This window comes from Pelodiscus sinensis, chromosome 1, assembly GCF_052426305.1.
Source record: "Pelodiscus sinensis isolate ZL-2025 chromosome 1, ASM5242630v1, whole genome shotgun sequence".
Taxonomy (NCBI): Eukaryota; Metazoa; Chordata; order Testudines; family Trionychidae; genus Pelodiscus; species Pelodiscus sinensis.
Window position 1 is genome coordinate 245,439,053 of NC_143052.1, and position 19,158 is coordinate 245,458,210.

At 40.1% G+C, this 19,158-nt stretch overlaps 1 protein-coding gene across 2 annotated transcripts in view; it reads left to right on the forward strand.

Annotated features, from left to right (window-relative positions):
* The window catches only part of IRS2 (insulin receptor substrate 2), a 35,799-nt gene that overhangs the window by 13,886 nt on the left and 2,755 nt on the right, over positions 1 to 19,158 (forward strand). Inside the window, exon 2 of one of the 2 annotated variants that reach the window (XM_006121843.5) lies at positions 8,700 to 10,390. The exons of the other annotated variant lie outside the window; for it this stretch is intronic. Coding sequence (XP_006121905.2) covers positions 8,700 to 8,842 — 143 coding nt within the window. The 3' untranslated portion in view covers positions 8,843 to 10,390. Of the gene's footprint in view, positions 1 to 8,699; positions 10,391 to 19,158 lie in introns of those variants that run through there. 2 annotated transcript variants of the gene reach the window in all.

The following is a 19,158-nucleotide window of genomic DNA, read 5'->3' on the forward strand; positions in this document are numbered from 1 at the left end:
TGACAATGGGTTGTCACCCCATTGTTGGGCTTGCAGCCTAAATAGAATAGGAAACACATTTGTCCTTCATCGAGGTACTGAAAGATCTTAGAAATGACAGTAGAGGCTGTACAGTAAACAATTGTATACAGTCTGAAATATTATTTTAGAAGTGTGTAGTGAGCCACTTTAAGACAAATTATGATTGTGTCATCAGGGAGAAGATTTTCTGTTCTTTTATCCAACAGAGTGATAGCCCATGGATTTAATAGTTCTGTCTAGGCAGTAAGAACACTTATACATTACTAAAGCATATTTAGTTAAGTTATCTGTCAGTAACCTGTATTACCTCACCCACCTTGTCTCTAGTAACCTGTAGTGGAATTCTTTTCAAGACAAGTGGGTTTTCCATGTGGGATTCTCAACTGTGGCTGTGAGGAGGCTGAAATTGTTATGCACAGTCCACTCTGAGACTGTTAAGCAGATCCACAAAAAAAGTCTATGAAAAAGTAAGAATGTCTATTTCATTACAAGAGTGCTGCATTGTGGCCGCAGAATATAGCAGAATCTTGGGGTCTTTTGAGTTGCAACACCATCTGTTACAACCAATGTCATTGGGGTCATCTTCTGTTAATTAGACCTTTATTTACTTCTTCTATGCATTAAAGTTTTATGTGTGTTCTGATTTTGAAGATGGAAGATATTTTTAATTTTGAGTGGAAAGCTTCGCAAAGGAGAGTGTGTCCTTTAAATAGCGCAGCATAGTCTTGCTACATTTAAAAACCATCCAAATATTACCCTGAATTTAGAGAGTATTAAGTGGGATCGTAAAAGTGTAACCATTTAACGGTTAACAGATAAGCATAAATGGTTACACACCAGCTGTGCGCCCCCTCCTGCGACCCCCAACAGGGATCAAGTTGTCATCCTGGTGCTGCGTTTAAATGTTATACAGTAGAGTCCACAGCATGTGTAACTGCTAGGATTTTTAACAGTTGCACAGTTAAATTTTTACATTATTTTTTTTTTATATCCTAGTATTAAGCAGGATTACATGACACACAGATTGGACATTATTGAGCAGTTTATTTTTGTTTAAAGGCTCCATTTCTGACCCCTACAGTGTAATATCAAAGTAGCAAACTTGCTGATACCAGAAACAGCAGAAATTTCTTAGAAACAGTAGAACATAATGGGATTGTTTTCCATTTTGTACAGCTTCTTCAAATGGTGCTTTAACAATATTTATGTGATTAAATGATATGGTGATGAATATATAGAATATGCAATGTTCTGCTTTCACTTGGTACTCATTTCTAAATAGGTAAAGTTGGCCTGCAGTAATACTGTAGGGATGACTTAAGATGCAAACACATCAGTAAGTCTTTCCAATAACAGTTGTAAAATCATGTCAGTGAAAACTGTTAAATTGGATAGAATGAAATCTAATTAACCTTAGGTTTTCTTCTCTGACTCAGTTCTCCAGGGAGTGTATTATTTAAAAATAATAGCTAATGTAGTCATTCTGTGGAGTTTAACACCCCTTAAAATTGTTTCTTAAAGGATATTGTCAGACTATTTAAGGGGAGAATTTAGAGGCCTTTTTGACAAAGGGTTGTATGCAACTAGATAGGAATAGATTTAAAAAATCCAATGAAATACTTTTGGGAGGCTGTTAACTTTAATTGTCTAATGGAGAAGACACAAACTAGTTTTGTGCTATTTCTTGAGCGCCAGAAAAAGTGACTTTCATAGGTCAAGACAACTGAAAAAGTGAAAAGTAAGCAAGCATAATAACTTACAACATGACACCTGAATGTGGTTTAAACAGCAAGAATAAAACCAAAATAGTCTGATTAAAGTATATGATACTTGATATGATTTGTGTGGTTAACAGAGTATTGTGTAATACTTTCACAACAGTATTGGATTTATTCAAAGTTATTTTTTTTCTACAGTGCTTGAGTGATATATACAAGTAATTGTGGAGGAGGGGAAGTAATGTTGTTTTTTTTTTTTTTTTTTTCCCCTCGATGCAATCTCTTCTTTTTTTTTTTTTTTCAAGATTTGGAAGTTTTACAAAAAGTCTGTGGAGAAAACTTTGTTTATTTCTCTTTGGGCTCATCTTGACTACACAAGTGTCGAAAGAGGATATGCAAATTCCCACGGAAATGCTTCCAATCTCACTTTTGAAAGAGGATATGCAAAGAAGATATGCTTCTAATCTCACTTTTGAAAGCAGAGAAGAGCTTTCAAAAGTGAAAGTAGTTTAAATGTGGCTTTTTCAGCAACCCCGTCCCCTTGGTTGAAAAGTCGCATAAACCTAATTTTTTGAGGAAGAGCAGCTTTTCTACCGGGGGGGGGGGGGGGGTCTTCGCCGAAAAAGCCGCGTCTAAATTACTTTCACTTTCAAAATTTGCATATCCTCCTTCGACACTCTAGTGTAGTCTAGATGAGCCCTTTATGAAAGGTAATAGTACTAGTAAATATCCATGTAAACAGTCCTTCCTGTAGATGCTTTGTTGACCCATATTTCAGGGTAGACTGTTTAAAATGACTAACACTTTATGTTGCTTGGCAGGGTTGTATTTGAGTTGGTCTTAGGATATTAGACAAGGTGGGTGAGGAGATATTTTTTTATTGGACGAGCTTCTGTTGATGAAAGAGAAAAGCTTTTGAGTTTTATATAGAACTGGTCTTCAAATCTGGAAAAGGTACCTAAAAATGTCTCAACTAAATAAAAAGTGAAACAGATTGCTTAGCATAATGAATTCTCACCTGTTGTGAGAGACCATTTAAGGTGAAGTGGACAGTTAACACCTCTGCAATCTCAGACAAAAATAGTGTTGGTGGGTTACCAGTTGTTGCAGTGTAAAGAGCATAACCATTTTTTTGAGTCCTTGATTTTTAGTTTCTGAGGCCTGGTCTACACTAGGACTACGTGTAGACTGCATTCCTCTCTCAAAAGAGGAATGCAAATGAAGGACACTGAAAATGCAAATGAAGTGCCAATTTACAAATCTTGCACTTCATTTGCATAATCATGTCAACTCATTTTGGGGAGTTTTTTGGAAAAAAAGGGGGCTAGATGGGGTTCTTTCGGGGGGAGGGAAACCTTTTTGAAAGAACCCTTACTCCTGAAAAAATGAGGCTTAAAGATTTTTTTTTCGAAAGAACTCTGTCTAGACGGCATTTAAAAAAAAAAAAAAAAAAAAGCGCTCGGACACGATTATGCAAATGAATCACGAGATTCATAAAGCTGCGCTTCATTTGCATTTTCAATGTCATTCATTTGTATTCCTCTTTGAGAGAGAAATGCAGTTTAGATGTAGCCCACGACCTTAGTGTGAAATTAACCTCCCAAAGTTGATTTTTTTTCTCTAAGTGTTGCATCCACACTACCAAGCCTGTTGTTCTGGAATAAAGAGCTGTGAAATTCAACCTCTGTAGTCCTGCTTTTCATGAGGCATAATGATATTCCTGAACTTGTAAATCCAAAATAACGTTAGTGTAGATGCACCAGTGCTACTAAATCGAACTAATTGGCCTCTGGGAGGCCTCCTGCAGCTCCCCAGAGTGTTTCCTGGGGCTTTGAGTTGGAGGCAGGCTCCATTAATGTGGATGCGCTACCTCGGACTACATTCAATTTTTTTTCCCTGTAGTGAGGACAGAGAACTTCGAATTCTTAAAATTAGTAAATTTGAAATACAGGCAGTCCCCGACTTACGCGGATCTGACTTACGTCGGATCCACACTTACGAACGGGGCGGTCCCGCCACCTCGACCTCTGGGGCGAGAAAAGCTGCTCCCGGTGCCCCATGTCTGTTGGGGACCATCTCCAGCAGACCAGGGGCACCGGGAGCAAAGCCGCAGCAGCGGCAGGTTCCCGCGCTTCTGAGGCTTTGCTCTGGCACCCCGCTGCCGCTGCGGCTTTGCTCCCCGTGTCCCTGGTCTGCTGGGGGGGGGGGGGCGCAGCTAGTGTGCCCCCCCCCCCCAGCAGAGCAGGCTTTTGTTGTGGACCCTGGGGCAGAGCAGCTGGGGCGCTGCCGGTTGGTCCCGCAGCGTCGCTCTGGGCACTACTGGACCAACCCGGCAGCACCCCAGCTGCTCTGCCCCAGGCGTCTTGATTCAGCCGCTGCTGGTCAGTTTCAGCAGCGGCTGAATCAGGACGCCTGGGGGAGAGCAGCTGGGGTGCTGCTGGGTTGGTCCAGTAGCGCCGAGGAGCGGCGCTACTGGAGCAACCCAGCAGCACCCCAACTGCTCTGCCCCAGGTGTCCCCAAGTCAGCCGCTGCTGAAACTGACCAGCGCTGACTACAGGAAGCCTGAGGCAGAGTTGCTCTGCCCCGGGCTTCCTGGAATCAGCCGCTGATCAGTTTCAGCAGCGGCTGAATCTGGACGCCAGTTCCGACTTACATACAGATTCAACTTAAGAACAAACCTACAGTCCCTATCTTGTACGTAACCCGGGGACTGCCTGTAATTGCCTAGTGTAGATGTGGTTTAAGGGATTAAGATCCAGGTTCATCTTTTGAAGGCGCTTGGCAGGTTTCTTTTGAGAACTAGGACTAAGAGGTCAGATATGGAGTGATCATTTTTGTGAAGCATGTTTGCCTCTGTGTAGCAGGATATTTATCTTTTATTGTTTTTCTGAGTTCTTGTTTACACTTTAGGCTATATCCTCAAAACTCCTTACAGAAGCTACTTTTTACCACTTCTGGTCAAAGAAGGTTTTCCTGCATGAGAAGTATGATGGGATTTGAGCCACAGATCTGTAGTAATCCTTTTGAAAGGCAGTTATTCAGTTGCAGTACAGCACCATTTTAATTCTTTTAACAACATAACAGATTTTAAAATGACAAAATTGCTTCATTGGGGACATAGACCTACACCATGCATGCCAAGTTTTAGTCTTCTGACTAAATTTTTAATCTTCTAAAATGCAGAGTATATAATAGATATATTGATTAAATATTAATTCTAATGATTATGGTCTCTTGACAAATTCATTTTACAAAAAAGCCATAGTGCTCTGGTTGATTAAAATTAATTTGTGTATGAAATGAAAAATGAAATTGTTCATGGATTTTTTTTTAAGTAGTTAATATTTAACTCATAGTTTTGAAACATTTTAAGCCTATATGTGGCCTTACAGAATCAAAATTTGTAACATTTCTCTGCTGAGTCAGACTTTTTCATGAACTACCTGGATTTGTTACATAAGCTATGATTTCTTTTTAATGAAAAAAACTTTTAGGTGTTGGGTGCATTTTATTCTTCTTCCGCTCCCCTCCTCCCTTCCCCTTAAAAATGTTTCTTCCTATTGAAATCAATGGGGAATTCCTCTTAAACTGAAAATCAGTCTATTATAGTCTTAATATCAGTGCTACCCTATTCCATAGGAAAATGCAGGGTAAAGTTTGTACATGGACAGACATAAATATGCTGCAATGAAGCAAATGCTGTCTCTACAATTATCTTTGCGCAATCATTTATAAAAGTATAGTGTTGCTATCATAGTAGCTGCACTCAAACAGCATTGCAAACTTTTTTCAAGCATGCAGAAATGAACTGTAGGATGGTATTTTGTTTCCTTATAAAAGCAAATTTGTAATTACAGTTTTGAATCATTAATATCAAATTAAATGCCTGCCAAAGTATTTTAACAGAGCCACTATAATGCCTTCCAAATAAAAGACTTGACAAGAGAGGCGAAGTTGTGGGCTCCAATGAAAATTTTAAATTAAATAAAATTGCTAGTAATCAGTAGTTGAATGTTGTCCACTAGAATGTTTTCCAGTTGCACGCATCACTTACAATTTAATTCAGAATTGCAGGTCATTTAAGGAACAAATCCCATTTTAACCATTAGTGGTTGTACATTAGTATGAACATTGTAGTGACAATAAATGAAAGATACTTAATATATGACAACAGTATGTTATATATCCCCTGTAAAAATATTGACCATACTCTTTATAAGAGGGTCAGAACTGGTTGAAACGAAGTCAACAGAAGTTATGCCGTTGCCTTCACTATAACCAGAATGTGCTCCTAAATAAGTTGACAAAATACAACATTTAAATAGTTTTATACCTAACTTGGTGTCTCTGGGAAAAACAATAATAAAATCCTGCAGCTCAGGAAGGAATGGTGAAGTGGCCTCAATGCAGCAAAACTGACACAGCTTTTGTATTTAGGGAGGGGCATGTTGTGGCAAGGCTACCTAAGGAGTTTCTGTACCCTGTGCTGTTCTATGGATGCCTAAACAACACTCATGGGGAGGAGAAGAATAAACAAATGCTCAACAAGACAGCATCCTATGAATCTGCAAAGCTCCTAAGAGCAAGGGCTTGCATACTGCATTAAAAATGTTGTTGCAGCTTTTAGGCTGCATTAGAGGCTTCATCAGTGCTCTGTCCCCAGGTTGAGAAAGTGGATTCTGTTTCTCTCCTCTCCCTTCTCTCCCTCCCTCCCCCTCCCTTAATTACAGTTCCTATTCACAGTCTGCTCTGGCTGTGCATTTTGCTTCAGCTACCCCAGACTAACACGGCTACATTTCTATCACTGCTCTGGCTAAGTACTGTGATGCAGTTTTGAACCATAGTATTTTTTAAAATCTTGTGAATTATCTGCATTTGTCTTGCATTTTTCAAGACTTGAACTTGAATTCCACTTAGTGTCCTTCAGTAAAAGGATAAGTCTTCAGTACTACTTACTAAATTCATATAAATCTGTACTGTCTGTCTCCTTAATTAGACATAGAATAAGTAGAAGCCTTAATCTCTTCTTTGCATCCTCTTTTTTCCAGAACATGAATAATTGCTTTTTCTTCAGTAAAAGAATAGCTGTATCTTACTCGGATATAATGTATTCTAATTCTTATTGTAAAATTAACTTTAAAAGACAGAGTACTTCTAAGCATCTTTGACAGCTATTGGTTGCTCATCACATAAATGATGGAGAAGAGGCTTGATGCCATCTTAAAAAAAAGTGTGACAAGAGCAAGGCCTAAATGAGAAAACAGCTGTTTTTACATTGTTAGTAATGTGAACAGTAGGGTTCTGTGAAAATGACAGTATTGGCAATCATGCCTTTAGGCACAACTAACAAGAGTTTTTAGATTTCTTTTGGTATGTAACAAACTTACGTTAAAAAGGCTAAATAACTTAATGATTTGAAGAGCTGTTAGTAAAATAATTATTTTATTTGATCTGTGTTAGTAATACAAATCTAGAAACTGAAACAGTAAAGTAACTATTTAAATTGTTTTTGCCCTTTTATTAAAAAACATATATTCCAGATGTGGCAGATTTGAAAAAGGGTTATTGTGATATTCAGAAAAATTATCATTCACAATCTATACAAACAAAGCAAATTCTTATCCATGAACAAGAAATGAAATATTGTCAGTACATAAAAAGCATTCCAATACTAAGAGAGATGAATACAGTGTAACAATGATCAGATGAAATTATATTAAGTAATCGTCAGCTAACAGGAGATACTGGGCCATATTCTACCTTTATTACTCGATGGAAGTCAATGAAAATATGTGGTATGTAAAGCAGTGTAGAATGTAGTATAATGAGATGTAAGTATCAGGATTGGCTACATACCAACATGTCTTCTCATTTTAAGCCGAGAGTTATGTTACCCACTTGGGTCAGATGCTGTGTAGATACCTGCCTCTAGAACTTTTCATCATGAATAAGTGAATTACTTGTGGATTGTGGGACCTCTCTTATACTCTAATTTAAATACTTTTGCACAGTATTCTTAATCCATCTAAAGCAGGATTTTCTGTACTTTTTCATAGCATGGGCTGTATGTTAAAGAATGCGGGCCTTTTTCCTTCTTATTTATGATTGATCAGGCAATTTTTCATACCACTTGTGGTCATATAACATCCCAGTGGAGCTATTGTAATGACTCACTTTCCCGACATTACTTTTCCATTTGCAGTGTTACTGTAGCCATGTTGGCCCTAGGATATGAGAGAGGCAACCCGGTGAGGTATATCTTTTATTTGAACAACTTCTATTGGAGAAAGAGACAGGCTTTCAAGTTTGCACAGAGATCTTTTCCAGGCCTTAATCTCTGTGGAGTTGAAAACTTGTCTCTTTCACCAGCAGAAATTGGTCCAACAGCAGATATATCATCCAACTTGTATGTCTGTCCGTCCCTATGTTTTAGTGATATTTAGCAACTAGAAATAGAACTATTCATAAATATTCATGTAGCCAGTCAGCTCTCATGGCATACAGAGAGCTGTAAGTCTAAAATGTGGAAAATTGTGAGCTATGGGAACTAATGTATGTGAAGCTTATTCATACCTTATTATGTATGATTTTGAGAAATGTTTTCCTACTAGATAGGAATCTTGGATGAAAGCTATCAGTTGTATTTGCAAAACGTAAGGAAAGCAGGAAGGTATTTCTGTGATCTTTTGCCAGAAACACAAATTGATTTCTTGGTGGTTTTGGATGACCTGCCAGTCAGAGGCATCCAGTAGCTGTGCTCAGGATTGCTATGTCCTCTGTATAAAGAGAATTGAGCTGCCTCTCGATGCTCTAGCTTACTCCTGTGCTTTTGAACTGTAATCCTGAGATAGCTGCTGACACATTCTTATATGGGGGAAAGCCACAAAAGACAGGATGGGATTTGTGTACATAAGATGGGACATTACAAGAGTAATAATTATTCACATTTTTCTTAACAGGTCTTCTTCTGGAAGACAAATCATATTTGGGATACCCGATGGCAGAAAATTCATGGGCCTGTATTTTGGGGCTCATGAACTTGAAACACAATTCATGGCTGGAAATTTCCTCTTCTGAGCCAACTTTCAGAATGACCAAGTGACCTTAAAATCCTTAGGGGATCCTAATATTGGCTTTCTACATGTGCTTTCTTTCTGACTTTAATGCAGAACTAAATGGCTTCACTTAATTCCTTCCATTTTAGTTAAGTCTGAAATTGTGAATCCAGAGAGAAAAGGTGTAATATTCATTAAATTGCTTTGCCCAATGTACTCTTACACACCACCACCACACTCCCCTGTTTTATTAGCATGAACATTATTCTGAGGAATATACTGCTATTGTGTCAGGAATGGATTTTGAGTAAATGTAAATGTTCAATGGCCTTAATTTTGCTCACTTTCACCAGTGATAAGATAGGCCAGTTTAAATGAAAATGTCTCTTTGACTAACAGACTTAAATTTGGTATGATACATGTTGTATATTTGCATCAGCTGGAGATAGTTTAAGTACAACTGCTTGACCTGGACTGTACTGTGTCTAGTATACATGCTGTATTGTATTTGTTTGGTAAATGTGAAATTAAAGGGTTTTTGTGTATTCTTTAGTGTTCCACTGCCTCTGCTGCCAAGTGTATTCTTTTTTATTTTGATTATATTTTCTGGTCAGTATAATACATATTTTGCTAGGGTGTCCTGCTCTGAGACATTTGCTGTAAAGTTCCTCTGACACCTGGAAGAATTCTGTATATTTTCACTGGTTTATTCCTCTTTTTTTGTATTTTCTTGTTTCTGTGAGCAGACTCCTTGCTTTTGTGGGACTTCATCTACTGTTTGTTTCCCAGCATGACGTTATAGTCCCTTGATGTGACATCCCAGTAACTTTAAGGGCAACCAGTTGTGGTGCCTCAAACTGCTGTGATCGAGTAGGATGTCTGCATATGGATACATTCGTTCAAGAGCTGTGTAGTGGGAACACCCGCTGAAGTTCTGAGGAAAGTTCTGTGTGCTAAGTGGTTGTGGAATTGGATTTGAACTTTCTAGCTAGCTAAGATCCTATTTTTATTTGTTTTTATGGCTCTCATTCTGCCATTCAAATAAAAAGTTCAAAAGAACCCAGCTCCCCATGACCACCATTTTCACCATGACCACCAGATTCACCTGTCCCCTCCCATCCCCCTGCTGCTGCCTCTTTGTGAAAGTGAAATTTCAATTGTTTCCCAGAGAGACAATTAGGTAAGAGCAATCGAAATACATGCAGTACAACTAGGAGTAACCTTTATTCCTTCAATACTGCCTCTGTCCTTTTGCTTGATAGTGGAGTGTAAATAAGAAATCTCTTTTAAGATTTTAAAGGTGGTATGGCATTTCTATTTACAGTAAACTTCCAATAATCCGGCACCTTTAGGACCCAGGAGGTGCCGGATTATCAGATATGCCGGACTATCAGAAAGGAGGGGCTATGAGGGGTCTGGAGTGGGGTGGGAGGGGATGCCACCCCAGACCCCTCATAGCTCCCCCTTACGATAGTCTGGCTCTGCCCCAGGAGTCCCTGATTCAGCCGCTGCTGGTCAGTTTCAGCAGCAGCTGAATCGGGGATGCCTGCAATAGAGCAGCTGGGGTGCTGCCGGGTTGGTCCCGCAGTACCGAGGGGCGGCGCTACGGCACCAACCCAGCAGCACTACAGCTGCTCTTGGGGACGCCTGGGACAGAGCAGCTGGGGTACTGCCCGGTTGGTCCCGTAGCGCTGCCCCTCGGGGCTGCGGGACCGACCCGGCAGCACCCCAGCTGCTCTTGGGGACGCCTGGGGCAGAGCAGCTGGAGTGCTGCTGGGTTGGTCCCGCAGCACCGAGGGGCGGCGCTACAAGACCAACCCGGCAGCACCCCAGCTGATCTGCCCCAGGCGTCCGGATTCAGCCTGCTGGTGAAACTGACGCTGCTGGTCAGTTTCAGCAGCGGCTGAATCCCAACGCCTGGGGCAAAGCAGCTGGGGTGCTGCGGCGCTACGGGACCAACCCGGCAGCACCCCTGCTGCTCTCCCCCAGGGGTTCCCAATTCAGCCGCTGCTGAAAAAGATCCGGGCTTCCTGGAATCAGCTGCTGATCTGTTTCAGCAGCGGCTGAATTGGGGACCCCTGGGGCAGAGCAGCTGGGGTCCTGCCGGGTTGGTCCCGCATCGCTGTCCTTTGGCGCTGCGGGACCAACCAGGCAGCACTCCAGCTGCTCTGCCCCAGGCGTCCCCAAGAGCAGCTGGGGTGTTGCCGGGTTGGTCCCGCAGCCCCGAGGGGCAGTGCTACCAGACCATCCCGGCAGCACCCCAGCTGCTCTGCTCCCGGCTTCCCCGATTCAGCTGCTGGTCAGTTTCAGCAGCAGCTGAATGGGGGAAGCCTGTCCGGCTGCCCCAGCACTTCCGGGTTCCTGATGGTGCCGGACCATCAGGAGTCCCAGAGCATTGGATGCCGGACTAATGGAGTTTTACTGTATTTATCAAGTTTGTTGCCTCTGCTTTTAGAAGGTATAGCCGTTTGTCTTCAAGTGTGACATGTCATGGGATGTTCAGGGTGTTAATGACAACTTTTCAACTTTTAACATAATAGTTGTGGTGTGCAATAGTACTGTATGTAAATTTCAGAGGAGATTCACATCTGTTGTGGATTTATCTTGGAGAATCATGAATTATATCAATAAGGAAATTACTGATGTTCCTTTAAGAAAATACTGCTTCAAATATAAGATTTAAATACTGGCTGTTACCTCCCCCCCCCCTCCCTTCCAGGATACTTTATAGCATTATTTTTGAAACAATAGAGTTGTATTGTAGTCAAGGTGCGGGTAGGGAACAGTGGGATCTGTATTGTAAACCAGAAAAAATATTTTAATCAGATACACAGTTGATTTTATTATTAATCTTAAATGTTGATATTCTGCAATAGGTTTTATTTACCTACTCACAGAAAGAAACTGTGGGAGTTAGGTTGGAATGCAGGTGGGCAAACTGTTTTCCAATATTTTCATGGACACATAAAGCACTGCTGAAAAGTAGCCAGTAACCACTGAGCCAAAGTCTGCTTTCAGTTATTGGTGTGCAACCTTATTGAAGTAGAAATTATATTGCAAACCTATGCATGAGAATCCAGTTTGTCTGGTTTCTCTTCAGTCGTTTGGTTCAGTAATGCTTTTTATAAATATAAACATAGAGGACTCCGTGAGTCCTGTGGTGAATCTGATGGCAGGAAAGAAACTCAATGGTGAATTCAAACAGAGAGCACTGTAGTGGTCAAGTAAGATGCCTCGTTTCTGAGGGTAAAATCTGGCTCAGATCCCCTTTTATGAAAACTTGTGCTTTAAAGTATGACTAGTGTCTGTCCCCAGTGATTTAATAATAGTAGAACTAATTAAATTTTGATTTTTTTTAAGTGATGGGGGCTAGATTAATCATTTGTAAGGTAAATTGGTTTGATTATCTAGGTAAACCCTCTAAGGTGTGGTCTACAGTAGGGATGTTAGTGTGTACTCGTTCACACAATTAACTGATAAGCCTGGGCTCATTGGTTAATCCTAATGATTACACGCACCATCACCTCCTTGCTGCTTCTATATCAGGCAGGAGCTGGTGCTCATGGGGAGCCGGCTTTTAACGGCTCCCGTAGAGCCACGTTCCCTCCCCTCCTGCGCTGTTGCCTCTGATAGAGAGGCAGCAGCACGGGGGTGGCGGAGCAGGTGGGAGCTGGTTCTTGCGGGAAGCTGGTTTTCAAGCCAGCCCCCTGTACTTGTTGGCACACAAGGAGCTGCCTCTCATCCCCCTCCTCCTGTGCTGCTGCTTCTGTATCAGGTAGCTGTGATGGGGAGAGGGAAGGAGGAAGGCAGGCAGGAACCAATGCTTGTGGGGAGCTCTTAATTTGAGAAATATAGTAAGACAACTTTTTAATCTGGGAAGTACAAATGTAATTTTGTGTGTGTTATTTATTGTAAACCTACAGCTGTATTTAAATGGATATGAGAAGTATATATTAAGGCCCAGCATGATAACTATAAATTCATTATAATATTTTAAAAATAAGTCTCTAATTTAGATATTGTATTTTAATATGTAGGTGCTCATACATGGAAGTCTGAACTTGTTGACTAGTTGGCACTGAAATACAGTTTATTCCAAACTTAGAACCAGATTCTGCAAGAACTGAAGCATAGCTCTTGCAGTCCATTGAAGGATTGACCCATTACACTCCACTAGAAAATGGAAGTGACTATAATAACTCAGTGTTAAAAAAGTGAGGTGTGTAATTCCTTAAGCAGAGAAAGTGCTATCTAGTTCAAGAAATTGTTTAAAATGTCCAGTTTGTATTGATGTTCGCATGTAGTTGGTTACACGATTAATTGATAAGCCTAGGCTTATCAGTTAGTCCTTACAACTACACACAGCCCCCGCCCTTGCTGCCTCTGTATCAGAGGCAGCAAAGAGGGTGGAGGTGGGAGCAGGTCTCTCACTGAGCTGCCTGCCCACAGAGGCAGCAGTACAAGAGGTGAGGGGGGCAGGTGGGAGCCAGTACACATGGGAAGCGGCATTCAAGTTGGTTCCTTGCTAGGGATGTAAGTGACTAGTTGACTAAGCTTATCGGATAGTCGAGTATTGACTCAAGTATTGACTTACCCCTCTCCCCCATTGCTGCCTCTATTAGAGGCAACAAGGGGGGGAGCAGGAGCCAGTGCTAGGGAGGGGTAAGCCAGCTTAAAAGCCAATTCCCTGCAGCACTGTCTCCGCGGGGGGTGGGAGGTGGGGAAGGGGAGGCAGAGGCGTAGCCGGGGACTGAGTGTGAGTTGGGAATCAGCTGCCCTGGCTCATACCTGTTCCCTCCGTGCTCTCCCCTTCCCTCCCCCCCACTGCACTTCAGCCACCCTCCTGGCGACTACATTAGAAAAGCACAAGCGCAACGGGGGAGGAGCTGAGACAGCTGATTTCCTGTGTTCACCTGCCCCCCCCCCGCGTGTAATCATGCAACTGCTAAAAAATCCAGCTACACATTTACACAAATATGAAAGTTACATCCATAATTGAAAATTTAAAAAAATTAAACTAAGATGCAAAATCCATCCTCAAGTAATGGTATACAACTTCTTACTGACCTTGTTACACTTATTTAAAAAGCCTAACTGGTATATTGTTACATATGCCAGTTGTATATTTTGAGTGCTATCGTGGGTCATAGCCTATGTTCACCCAGTCCCCATTTCTTCTAAATTAAAACAAATCAAAGTTTAAATGGCATTTTAATGTTTTCTTGTTAGAACAACAAACCCAAAAGAGTATTCATTGAGCAGCCTGCCTCAATTGTATCCAAACATAACTTGCCTGAATAAAAACCATGTTACCTCTTTCATAGATAAATTGTTTTTCCTTTGAAACATGTGTGTTAGTCACATCAGATTGATGGTATTTGTGGATACTTTCAATATGTGATGCTAGGGGATATATATATTGTTTAGCAAATAGTTAAGCTCTAGTCTGAAACCTTTTCCTTTGATCAGGAACAAATTTTGCTTTTCTTACATGTGTAGACTCATTAAATTCATCTTGCAAAGACCCTCTTTTTAAGTATGTCTAGATGCACATGACTATTTTTGTTGAATTGACTACTCACGTGAAACTAAACATGTTCCTAAGTAACTTGCTGAAGAAGGGCAGGAGTAAGGTCATGATTTGCCCCTGATCTATATATCTGTGAATTAATATCATGAGGGGAAGGGGTGACAAATACTGATCAGAGAGAGTTTAGACATTTGTTTTCATTCTGATGCTTCCCTTCCTTTGAAATAATGTACAGTGTTAATTTTACTTTTTGTATTTTATATTGTTGTATGCCTACAGGGCTCCCTTTGTGTTAGGCACCATACAGCCACAGAATAAGAGACAGATTCTGCTCTAGAGCATGGGTTCCCAAACTGGGGGAGCCTGAAGAAATTCGGCAAGGCAACTCAGCCCTCCACCCCTCCCCCGTCAATCCCACCCCAAGTTTTGCTGCTGTATTTTTGGGAGGGGGGCATGAGGGTTTCTCAAAAATCAAAAAGGGGGCATGATGCCGAAAAATTTGGGAATCACTGCCCTAGAGAGTTTACAATCTGTGACTTGGATCCTACAAACACATGCTTATCTTTACTGCCATGAGGAATTTGAATTTCAATGGGACTACTTGTGATAGAAAAGTTAGTGTGTTTACAGCATAGTTTACAAGACAGCTGAAGCATAGGAGGAGAATTAAAAGGGAGGGGGGAGGTGAAGTGACATACTAAAGGTCAGACAGGAAGGCAGTGGCAGAGTTGAGAACAGAGCCCAGGTGTTTTAGTCCCAATCCACAGTCCAGTTCACTAGATCATATTGTCTTTTGAGTAAATTTTTATGTTGTAAATGACCATTGATGTGTTTCCGTATTGAGCCACATCAGTAACCCTGATACATATGCATATTAGTATATGAGAATTCTATTCATTTTTAGGAATTAAGACCCCAGTAAACTCTTATTCACTGCTTACTGACTGCAAATTAATAAACAGATTTAATTTGTTTTAATTGGCAAACCACTATATTTCGGTACACATGGTGTTTGATTAGTCACAATACTGAATTGTTCTCTGGCTAATTTTGTTTAAGTATTTATTGCTTTGTGCATTCAAGAGAAACATTAATACAATGTGAATGAGTTTTACTTTGGTAGTTTTGGAAATTGTGATCTTGTAATTGTGGATCTATTTTTAATGTGGAATAAACAATTTAGAAAAAGACAGTAGAAATTGTATCAGATTTTATATTTTGAAAGATTTTTGCATGGCCTTGGATATAGGGTTTATTGGATGCATAATTCTCCCAGATATTTTATTTGTTTAATCCATGCATGACACACAGATATGCATGTTTAACAGATTTGATTTTTTTACTGTCACTGATTATGATTTTTATTTGGTTCCTCCACCCCCACTGGAAAGCATGCATCTCCTCCTGCTGAACAATATCTGTGATTCTTTAATTAAGGTGTTGAACATTTCTCTTTCTGGAAACAGCCAGGAACCTGTCCTGTATCTTGCATATTTTTACCTGAAGTAAGCAGAGCACTTGAATATGCACTTAAAGTTAAGCACCTATTGTAGTCTTATTGCAAGCTATGGATTTCCATAAATGCTGAAATTAAGCACATAGTGAAGTACTGCTGAATTTGGAGCCTGAAATTACACACAGCATATTAATGGCCAAAGTGAAATGTAACAGATAGTACTTGGCAGGAACTGTCATCTTTATTTTAGGCAAGCAGGTAAATGGCTTCTTCTGAATCTGCAACAAGAAGCATGTGGCTCACATGGCATCACCTGTAGCAGTGATTATTTTTCCTTCATTAAAAGCATGTTTGAAAGCCTGTTCATACTAATGGAAACCATTTAGCTCTGAATCAGGTCTTAAGACTTCTGGTGAACAACATATGTTAAGGCCCTACCAAATTTACAGTCCATTTTGGTCAAATTCATGGTCATAGGATTTTAAAAATTAAAAATTTCATGATTTCAGCTATTTAAATGTGAAGTTGCAGTATTGTAATCATAGGGATCCTGACCCAAAAAGGAGTTGTGGAAGGTGTCACAAGATTTTTCTAGGGATGGTTGCAGTATCTTTATTTCTGTGCTACTGTTGGTGACACTATTTGTCTTCAGAATTGAGTGACTAGAGAACAGTGTCTGCTGGCCAGGAGTCCAGCTCTGAAGGGAGTTTAGTTGGGATTGGTCCTGCCTTGGGCAGGGGGCTGGACTTTATCACCTCCTGAGATCTCTTCCAGCTCTGTGATTCTATGAGAGCTGCCACTGCCAGCATGTCAGAAGTAAGAGTGGCATGGATGGGCCCTCAGTCTGCAGCAGCTATGGCTCTTCAGTCACCCAGCTCTGAAGGCATCTGAAAGATATAGAATTGGCACTCTTACTTCTGTGCCACTGCTGCTTGCAGAGCTGGATGCCTGGTCCACAGCTGCCACTCTCTCTGGCCACCCAGCTCTGAATGCAGCACAGAAGTAAGGGTGACGATGCCATGACCCCCTCTGGAATAAACATCGCCCCCCCCCCCATCCCTTGCAACTCCCTTTGGACCATGACCCCCAGTTTGAGAAGTGCTGGATCCCTGTGAAATCCTATATAATCTAAGGTAAAAAAAAGCACATAAAAGACCAGATTTTACAGCAGAAGACCAGATACCATGGTCTGTGATGCATTTTTCATGGCCATGAATTCGGTAGGGCTTTAAACGTAGTTATTAAGCACACGCCCAACTTTAAGGATGTGAGTTGAATCATTTGTCACATACTTATGTACCCTGTTGAATCAGAGTCTAAAAGCGTTTCAGAGCATTGTACAAATACAGTTTCTTATAGGCCAGATTTCTATATATGCTGCTTTATAGGTGTCCACAACAGGGCAATAAGATGTACTGCTTACTTATCTTTTGTATTATGATATTCCTTAATACATGTGAACAAAATTGTAGTTTACAAAGGTTATTGTATTCAAAATAATTTAAAAGCAATATTTTCCTAAAGAGTACAAAATCTAGATAAGAGCAGTTGCTGTATTATATCAGACCACCTATATCAGTATCTTTGTGTCTGGAAGCAACTAGTTCTGGATGTTTCATAGGAAGCTTCCAGAAAGCTCATGGACTGTTTTGGAATAATCTGTCCAAAGCAGAAGTTTCTTCATTTTTGGTGTGTATATATATGTCCTGAAGTATGACTGCTTTATGCTCTGTAATGTACAGAAATCCTAACTACTGTCACCAGGTATATTCTTTTTATTCATATAGATATTTTGTCCCCTGTTTAATCCCATTAAGCTGTTGGCCTTAGTTATATTGTTGTCCCTATGAGTAGGAGGGATGTTAAACTCAGTTTAAATAAACATGTAACCAATGACAATTTCAGCGGTTACATGCAGGCGGCAGTTGGGGGGGAGGGACAGAGGCAGCAGCGTGGGGGAGAGGGGCAGGGCTCCCCAGGAGCCAGTGCACGCGTAACCATGAACATCTTTGTTTACCAGAAAGCTCACCTTCAGAGTCTATTTCACTTTGATCATAACAGTTTCTTGTGGCTATGGGTTCCACAGGTTAATTATACATTATATTGAAAATATTTTCTTTCAATTTAAGTTTCCTTCTCCTTGTATAATGAGAGTGTAAATAAGAGTGCTAACGCCAACGTATGTACCAATCACTAAGTTACATGACCCTTCTAAAAATTTTTAATCCCCATGCAGATTGATAGATTGCCTTCCTCCATATAAAAATGTGTATAAGGTGCTTTTTTCGTCTGTGACTAGAACTAGACTGTACTAGTTTTGTTTTTTTTAAGTTAGAAGCAAAGGTTAAAATTTTTAAATACAGGTGTATAAATAAGTCCATATTTAGCACCTAGATACAAAGTCTGGCTTTCAAAAGTGCTGAGCACTTAGTAGCTCCCATTGATTTCAAGAGGCCCCTTTTCTTGTATAAAATTGGTGGTTGTAGTTGTAACAAAGTGTGGTATTTGATTAGTAAGGAATCCATACAGAGAAAATCAATTCCATTAATACCTTTTTGTTAAATATAGTATCCAGTTTTATGTATAATTTGCTATGTATTGGCTTTGTATGTAGTTTTACATTCATGCTATATACCAAAATTAATAAATAAATGACAAAGTACATTGACAACTACACCCTTGATCTTATTATGTTCATACTCAGGAAAGTTAACATGGATTTTTTGCCTTGAGGATTGCTGGATCTTTGCCTGATTTTCTGAACAGCTGTATAATAGTTTGTTTCTGGCATTGTACAAGCACCCTCAATTTTTGGCAAAAATTTTGCAGTTCACCTTTAAACTACAGATTCCTCTGAGCTTTTGAAACTAAGTGTTGCTGCAAAGATAAATTAAATAAACCTAGGCACCTAACCTGAACACAATTTTGCAGTCATATTATCTGATATTGTATTGTGCATATATTATTTTCTTTGGATGTAGAATTTACAAGGGCTCAGATATCTGCAAATTATGTATGCTTGCCTATTATAAATTGATTCTAACTAACAAGCTAAGAACAACTTATATTTTAAAAAAGTGACACGAAAAGGATGTATTTTTTATAGTAAAATAACCTGGGTTCTTTAAAACAGCATAAAATGAAATGGGATTTTAAAAACAATATACCATGTAATTTTGCTTAGTTCTTTGAAGCAGATATTTAGGTAACAGCAATTCATTCCATGAACGATAAAGGAGAGAATTTCCCCCCCTTTGGTTGAAGGGTGAGCCGGTTGGCCATTATTACTTTCCAGCTACAGGGCTTTTAGATCTTCATCAGGCACAAGTAGATTTCTTAGAAACTGAAAGATGGTTATATCCATTATAATATACTCA